Raw genomic sequence first — 8284 nt, forward strand, 5'->3', positions numbered from 1 at the left:
GAGGAAAAGGAGGAGCTGGACCCAGCGCCGGAAGACAAGAAAAGGGGAAGATCATGGCCAGAGATAAAGGTCCAGCAGAGGCAGACGGCCGGAGGTCGGTAGGACGGGAGAGCCCGGACCCGACGAAGTCTCCCGGGGGGCCCGGGACAGGCAGCGCGGAGTAGAGCACGGGAGCCGCCCGAAGCGCACCATGCGCGGGTCCCAGGCAGCCCGACGGGTCTACCACCGCCAGCCGGGTCACGTGGCTCGAGCGGGCGGGCTGCTGCCCGGGCTGGGGGGAGGGGAGCGCGGGGCCGGGGTCAGCGGCGAGACCGCGGCGGCCTTGAAGTTCCCTCCCAGCGCGCAGTGCTGGCCGCCTGGTGCGGGAGCCGCCCACTGCCCCCGCCCGCGCGCCCGCCCGCCCGCCCCGCCGCGGGGCGCCTGCCTTGTATATAGCGCGCCCCGCAGGGCCCGCGCCAGGAGGCGAGCCACGCCGCGGGCGCCAGTCTCCGCGGCCCGCTAAACCGCCGCCCCGACGTGCGACCCCTGCGGGGGCTGCTACCTTGAGACCATGAGGCAGGAGGTGTGCTCCGCGGCCTTTCTCAAGGCAGTGTTCGCAGAGTTCCTGGCCACCCTCATCCTCGTCTTCTTCGGCCTCAGCTCGGCCCTCAGGTGGCCGTCGGCGCTACCCACCATCCTGCAGATCTCGCTGGCCTTCGGCCTGGCCATAGGCACCATGGCCCAGGCCCTGGGGCCCGTGAGCGGTGGCCACATGAACCCCGCCATCACGCTGGCCCTCCTACTGGGCAACCAGATCTCCCTGCTCCGGGCAGCCTTCTACATGGTGGCCCAGCTGGTGGGCGCCATTGCCGGGGCTGGCATCCTCTATGCGGTGGCACCACAAGATGCCCGAGGCAATCTGGCCGTCAACGCGGTGAGTGCCAGCGGGGCTGGTTGTGGGGCAGGGACCCTGTGGTGGGCTCTGGACCTGGCCCCCAAACCCCATCTCCAGAACGGGTGCCACAGAGTGGTCCAGTGCACACCTCTGCCAGGAAGGTCACAGCCTCCCAAGGCCGGGAAGATGGATCTCCATGTGTGCCCCTCAGCCCACTGCTGTGGTTCATATTCACCTCCTCTGCCTGACCCCCTCATGCCGCCCCATCCTAGCCTCTCTCCTGGTGCCTGCCTACTGCCCCTCTTTTCTCACCCAAAACTTCTCTCTTCTCCTGTCTTACCTCTGAGCTCTCCTGTCCTCTTGGGCGCCTCATTGCTCCTGTGTGCTCCTCAGTGGAGTGGTCTCATGGAACCCTCAGAGAGAGGTGGGTCGTGATGCTGTCTTCTGTGGCCCTGGCCTCTCCCGGTCTCGTTTTTCTCACTCACACTACGTGGGAATGGCCATAAGAGCAGGGACTATTATGTGGGACTCCTGCAAAACAGCAGGAGTCAGGGAGTTATGTTTAGAAACCGTGCTTGTGAACTCCCTGATGTGGGGCCAGTGCATACAGTCTCTGATGAGTATTGGTTCCTGCTCCTGGCCCCCTGCTGCCTCCCCCTCACGCAGCCCCAGATTCAGCCCCCATGTCCCATGCAAACTGGGTTCATTAATCAAACACAGAGGAGGATTTTCTCGGCCATTGTCAAGTGGTGAGTCAGCCCCACCAGAGAGACGGGTTTGAGGTTGGAACTGGCAGCGGGTCAGGCATAGGCGGGAGGCTGGCTTGGGGGGTGCCGTAAGCAAACTGCGCAGCTGCCCATAGGAGGGAGGGTAAATGCCAGCTTGTGGGGCCTGGGGACTGGGCAGAACGAGCGACAGGCCTGTGTCCAGGAAGCGCTCCCCTCACACTTGCTCTTTAGCCGCAGCTTTGCACTCCAAGCTTTGTGCTCACTGCGAAGTATGTAGTCTCTTCAGCAGAGGACCTCCCTGATGTGACAGGGCTTGGCTTCCAGGTGCTCAGGCTCTAGGTGTCCCTGGAGGCCAAAAGCCCATCCCCCCAAGTCCCTGGCCAAAGAGCCAGAAGAAGGCAGGGTCCCTAACACACCCTTCCCTTGCAGCTCAGCAACAACACAACTCCGGGCCAGGCCGTCGTGGTGGAAATGCTTCTGACCTTCCAGCTGGCGCTCTGTATCTTCTCCTCCACCGACTCCCGCCGCATCAGCCCTGTGGGCTCCCCAGCCCTGTCTATTGGCTTTTTTTTCAGCAACAACACAACTCCGGGCCAGGCCGTCGTGGTGGAAATGCTTCTGACCTTCCAGCTGGCGCTCTGTATCTTCTCCTCCACCGACTCCCGCCGCATCAGCCCTGTGGGCTCCCCAGCCCTGTCTATTGGCTTGTCCGTCACCCTGGGCCACCTAGTGGGGGTGAGCAGTGCTGCCCCTTGGGGCAAGTAATGCGGGATACCTGCTGGGCCCATGAGCCTGGCAGTTAAGGCCTGGAGTGGAGCTGCTCTGCTCTGGCCCAGACTTGATCCCCTCAAACCTTCTCCAGTCCGAGGAAAGATGGAAGTGAGTGGGAGTTGGGATGGGGGCAGGAAGCCAAGCCCAAGCGCAGGGCAGAGGGGAGAGGAGGGGTCCGTAGGCACCTGTGGAGGGAGCGGGCAGCAGCCTAGGAGTTGGGAGGCAGCTGGAGGCCTGGCCGAGCCCCTGGCCTGCCGGGGGACCCGGGCGGGAGTGAACAAGCCCCCTCCTCGCCGCCTCCCTCTCTCCGTGCAGATCTACTACACGGGCTGCTCCATGAACCCGGCCCGCTCTCTCGGCCCCGCGGTGATCACAAAGCAGTTCAGCCCCTCGCACTGGGTGAGTCTGGGCCTCCCCGGGCTCCCTGGCAGTGAGGGCCTAGAAACCCGGCCTTAGCAGCTGACAGCTAACAGGACTTTCCGGATGACGGGGGCCTAGAGCTTGGGGGTGGCTGGAGAGAGAAGGGGATGCAGCCAGAACAAGGACAGGGGCGGGGGTGGGCGTTTTAGGCAGGGGAACCTGGTTTGAGGGGAGGGGCTGTCTACGTGCGTCTGTCCCTCTAGGGAAGGGAAAAGGATCTGTACTCCAGTCTTGCGCTCTGAGGATTTTGCTTCCATCTTTCTGGGTGGTGGGGGGCAGGGGATCCGTGTGTCTGTCCTCTTTGATGTTTTATTTATCTGTCCCTGTTGGGGGAATGGGGAGAGTCTTCCTTCCTGTGGGTCTGTCCCTCTGGACAATCTGTCTGTCATCTCCTTTGAGAGCTCTCCAGAGTCTGTCTCTATCCCTGTGTGGAAGGGAGAGGCGTTCTGTTCATCTCTCCAAGGATCTCCACGTCTGTTCCCTCTGAAGGTTCATTTGTGTCTCTTTAGGGTGGGGTTGGCGGGGCCCTGTCCCTCTGGAGATGTCTGCCTCCTCTGAGGATCTGGGTGTCTGTGGTCCATGTCCCTGTCATTGGGGAGTGGGGTGTCAGTATATCTGCCCCTGAAGTGGGGAGAAGTCTTTCCTTTGGGAGGTCTGGAAGTCTCTCTGTCTGTCTCCTCTGAGAGGCCCATGGGTCTGTCCTCTGGGGGCGGAGGGCTTGGTCTCTGAGGCCTGGGGCTCAGCCCACTGCACCGCTCTGTCTCCACCAGGTGTTCTGGGTGGGGCCCATCATGGGGGCTGCCTTGGCCTCTATCCTCTACTTCTACCTGTTCTCCCCCAACTCCCTGAGCCTGAGTGAGCGTGTGGCCATCATCAGGGGTGCGTCTGAGCCCGAGGAGGACGGAGAGGAGCGGAGGAAGACCATGGAGCTCACTGCCCAGTGACCAGCGTCACGCAGGGGCCAGCCTCTCAGCCCCTGAACCGCAGGGGGAAAGGAGAGAAATACATGACGGCAAAGCTTCCTTCCCCCGCAGCTGGGGAGGAGGTGCTGGCTCCCCAGGCTGAACGGTTAGAGTTGGAGCAGGAAAACAGGATGGGACTCTTGGGGTGGGGGCCAGGGGCTGGGGTCTGGTGGGGAAGGGGTGTCTCTGGCACAGGGCAGACTGCTGCAGCGAGGTCAGACCTCAGGGATTGTGAACGCAGTGCTAAGCCTGCAGGCTGCCCCAGGCCACGCCAGGAAGGGGTGGCTGGCAGTCTGTGTCCCCTCTGTCTCCCCAGCCCCTCCTCAAGAGCCAGGGGGATCCCAGCCCCCGGGACAGCAGAGGCTGACCCTCCCCAGAGCTCTTTAGGAGGGAGGCAACCTGGTTCATTACATGCCACCTTATTTATTTCTGCTCAAGGATGCGTGGGGTAGGGCTGCTGGTGTTAGGGGCGGAGGCTTCCCAATAAACCACCGACATTCATGTTCGGCCTCGTCTCTCTCCAGAAGCCTCACCTCAGGATACTCTGGCTCATCACCTCTCCTCATCATCATCCCACACCCTCTTCCACCGTCTCCACAATCCTCTGTGGAAAGACAGGGAAGCTGAGGCCAGGGGAGGCTTAGAGAGTCAGAGAGGGGGTTGGGAGGAGAGGGAGAAACAGACCAAATGTAGCAACAGAGCTAGAGGTCAGGAGGGGGCAGTGGGAGCAGAGAAGGAGGGGTCCTCACCGAGCCCAGCCTCTACCAGCCATGGTTCCCACTGTCTTCCCCTCTGGGCCTGTAGCTCTGCCCTTACCTGCCCTTGTCCCCTTGCCACTGACACTCCTTAGGAAACCCCCTTAAACTCACTAAGCCTCCCGTCTCTTAAGCTATAAGGTGAGGATAAAAAAGGCTTTCCTCACAGGGTCGTTGTGGGGTCAGATGAAGGGAGGGAGTGAGATTCCTGGGACTGGGCTGCTCTCTGTGGCGAAAGGGGCACACAACAGCTCAGGACACAACTCTTCATCAGAGTTACTCTGGCTTTGAGTTCAAACCTGGTTGTGCAACTTTGGATAACACAAGCTCTCTGAGTTTTAATTACCTCATCTGTAAAATGGGGATACTTGTACCCATTTCATGGATTGTTACGGGGATAAAATGAAACAATGGATAAAAGGGAAACACTTGTGCAAACAGGGACAGGCACCTCAGATCGAGGGCTCGATTTGCTAGTGTGAAGAAAAACCACCACGTCTACAGCTGGGACCCCAGCCGCACCGCAGTTCTGGGCCTCTGCTCTCCCGAGAGTGTTTAAACCTGAGCTCGCGCTTCTCTCTGGTGTGGGAACCTCTCCCCCGTGGTTTTCAGTTTTGCCTCAGAAGAGGAGGGCCCAGCAGGGCCAGGAGATGGGCTGAGAAGCGATGGGAGAAGCTATAGACAGTGGCTGGCCAGGGTCAGTCCCAGGGGCTGGGGGTGAGGAGGGGCAGACTCCCCAGCCCTCCTCCAAACTTGAGTCTAGTATATGTAAATGGTTGCGGCAGCCGGCAGCCGGCACCCTGCCCTGCCTGCCTGACGGCTTGCAGTTAACACCAAATGGCAGTGTGTGTGAAGCTCCGGTAAAGGAGCAGTCCCCCACCCGCTGCCTCCACCCCTGCCCCTACCCAAGAGACCGGCGCAAGTGCCAGCTCCGACCAGCAGGGGGGGACCTCGTCCACCGAATCCACCGCTGCCGCGCTTCCTCTTCCCCAAGTCCCGGGTCTGGGCCAGACGCAGCGTGGAGGAGAGGGGGCCCTGGGGAGTCTTTCAGGTCTGGGTCCCCTGGGCCACCAGGAAGCAGCTACCCCCAGCCTCCCACCCCCACCCCACTGTCTGGGAGTGGGTACAGAAGAGAGGGGATTCCTCCGCCCGCCCAAGGGCTGCCAGTTTCACCTGGTAGGAAAGTGGACAAGGTAACAGGATGGAGAGATGGAGGAGGACTAGGGGTCAAGGCCAGGAATAGACAGAGGGTTCTGGGCAGGAGGAGGGGTTGCTGGGAGGGTCGGCTCTCTCAACCCCAATCTGAGCCTCAGCTTCCTCCTCCGGCGTTTGTGGACGAGAATATCAGACCTCCTCGCCAGACTTCCACACAAGACTCAAGTGAGGCACGGCCGTGACTGGGAGGCAGGCCTCTCCAGCCAGCCCAGCAACTTGGTTCCTTTCTCCGACGGGCCCCACGGGGAGCATGACGGGGTGAACGGTGGACCTATGAGGGACAGGCCCTCAGGGATGGGCGGGGCACCCAGTCCGAGGGAGGTACTGGCCAGTCCGAGGGCGAGGGTCCGCCTAGGGCATGGGGCTGACTAGGTGCCGCGGGTCGGGCAGTTTGGCCAGCAGAGGGCGCTGCGCTCCCTGGTGTCGGATCCTCCCCGCGCGGCTCGAGTCCGGGGCTCCCAAAGACCTGCGCGCGCACGAGCCCGCACACGCTAGCGCCGCTCCACAGGGATCTTCGGTTGTACCCAGCGGGCTCCGTCTTTCGGCATAGACCACTCATCGCCCGTCCCCCATTCCCTGTCACAGGGCCGCTCGGGACCAGACCCAGCTGCCTGGCTCCACGTGTTCTCAGCGAGGTACACGTGTGTGTCATATCCAAGCACACACATGCTCAGTCATCCCTCCGACCCTCTGCTCCACCTGAAGACAGAACCCAAAAGAGCTTTGATTCTCCTGTAGGAGGCTTCCTCCCCTTCCCCTCCTTCTCTGCCCAGGGGCTGCCAGTTTCACCAGGTAGGAAGGTGGACATGGTGACATGATGGGAAGATGGAGGAGGACTAGGGGTCATGCAGAGATCAGACAGAGGATTTGCTGTCTAGATGGATGGACAGGAGCAGGGGCTGCCGGGAGGGTCGGCTCTGTCAGCCCCCCTCTGAGCCTCAGCTTCCTCTTCCCACCATTTTGTGGGGATGGGTGAGGGGATACAAGGGAAACTACCTTGAATCTTTCCCTTTCTGTCATGTTTTTATTGTCCCTTCTCATCTCTTCCAGTTCCCTCCTCCTTCCCCTCCTTCTTGCTCCCCCATCCTCTCCAAGCCCTGAGAGAGAGCCTCAATCAGAGCTCACATTGCCCCTCGTGCCCACACACACACCGCACACACATCTCCCCACAGAGACGCCCAGCCCACTAGTCTGGGGAGCCCAGAGACAGACCTCTGAGAGGTTAAGAGCACACAGCCACCTGACAGGCAGCTGTAGGCAGCCAGGTGTGGGGCTTGACAAAAGCTCTTGGACCAAGAGTGACCTCAAAAGCATGCTGCTAGGGCCCAGGACTGGCTGGGTCCAGGGACATGCTGGCTGGAGCTGGAGCAAGTCCTGGCCCATGTCCACCTGTCCTCAGGGGGTGAAGGACCTTGTTCCAGGCCAGGCAGGGCCCCAGGAGGTTCTGCTCTAGGCCAGCTAGAGACCAGGGCTGCCACTACACTTAAGGCTCTCAATCTCCAGGGCCCAGAGCAGGGGCCTCAGGTGCTGCTTGTCCTGGACCCTTCCCACCCCTGCACGGCCCTCACAGCCGTCTCGCTGGAGTGGGAAGGGAGGTGACAGTCCTAATAACCAACATTTTCTGACTGGGGGATGCTCTCCTAGGGAGGTGGGAATTATCATCTCCACTTTTTTTTTTTTTGGCCATACCACGTGGCTTGCGGGATCTTCGTTCCCCAACCAGGGATCGAACCTGGGCTCCTGACAGTGAAAGCTCAGAATCCTAACCACTGGACCACCATGGAATTCCCAACATCTCCACTTTAAAAGTGGGAAAGCTGAGGTCACAGGAGTTAAGCACTGGTCAGGGGTACAGAATATGTGGCAGGGTTCAAATGCTTTCACTTTCTTGTCTTATCAAAGGTTCTCAACAGACAGGCATTACTGCTGTTTGGTGCCTGTGTACAGGTGCAGAAACTGAGGCTAGGTAAGATGTAGGGACTGGCAGGTGTCTGTCCCCAGGCCCTGTATGACCCTGTCTGAGGGGAGGGAAGGAGATAGATGCCCGTGAGATTCCCTGGGACAGCCAGGGAAATCCCCCCACCCTCACCCCCCAACCCCAGGGCCAGAGAGGAATGTCACTCACACTACATTCCTTCAATCTTGAGCATTTCTTGGAAGACTCCTTCATGCCAGGCAAGCCTGGGAGTCTGCACTGGAACGGTGGAGGCACCGATGAAGTCAAAGCCACAAGTAGCCACTGGCTTTGCCCAAGCCCAGCTTCTCTACAAAGCTTGCCCTGACTCTCCTGGAGGCGAAAATTAGGGCAGGCTTCATAGAGAAATTGAACTTGAGCAAAGTCTTGAAAGAGAAATAAAGAGGAAAGGCATTCCAAACCCGTGGTCTCTCCACTACTCCGTGATTACCCAGGCACATTATAAAGAAGCAGCCAGGAGAGGGAGAAGTCAAAATCGCAGATGAGGCTGCGAATGGCCAAGAGAGGGCCCCGGTTGCTCAAAGGGAGCCGAGAACACAAGGAGGGGCCCCCTGACGCAGACACAGGAGGAGGGCTGCCTCTTC

The 8284-nt window shown here is 60.5% G+C and overlaps 1 protein-coding gene across 1 annotated transcript; it reads left to right on the plus strand.

Moving 5' to 3' along the window:
- Positions 1-550: 550 nt before the first annotated feature.
- On the plus strand, positions 551-3737 carry AQP5 (aquaporin 5). Its single transcript, XM_007452279.1, has 5 exons — positions 551-913; positions 2032-2058; positions 2200-2337; positions 2689-2772; positions 3564-3737. The coding sequence occupies exons 1-5, from the start codon at positions 551-553 to the stop codon at positions 3735-3737; spliced, it is 786 nt and encodes a 261-aa protein (XP_007452341.1).
- Positions 3738-8284: the final 4547 nt, after the last annotated feature.

Source organism: Lipotes vexillifer, unplaced genomic scaffold (assembly GCF_000442215.2).
Source record: "Lipotes vexillifer unplaced genomic scaffold, Lipotes_vexillifer_v1.1 scaffold422, whole genome shotgun sequence".
Taxonomy (NCBI): Eukaryota; Metazoa; Chordata; class Mammalia; order Artiodactyla; family Lipotidae; genus Lipotes; species Lipotes vexillifer.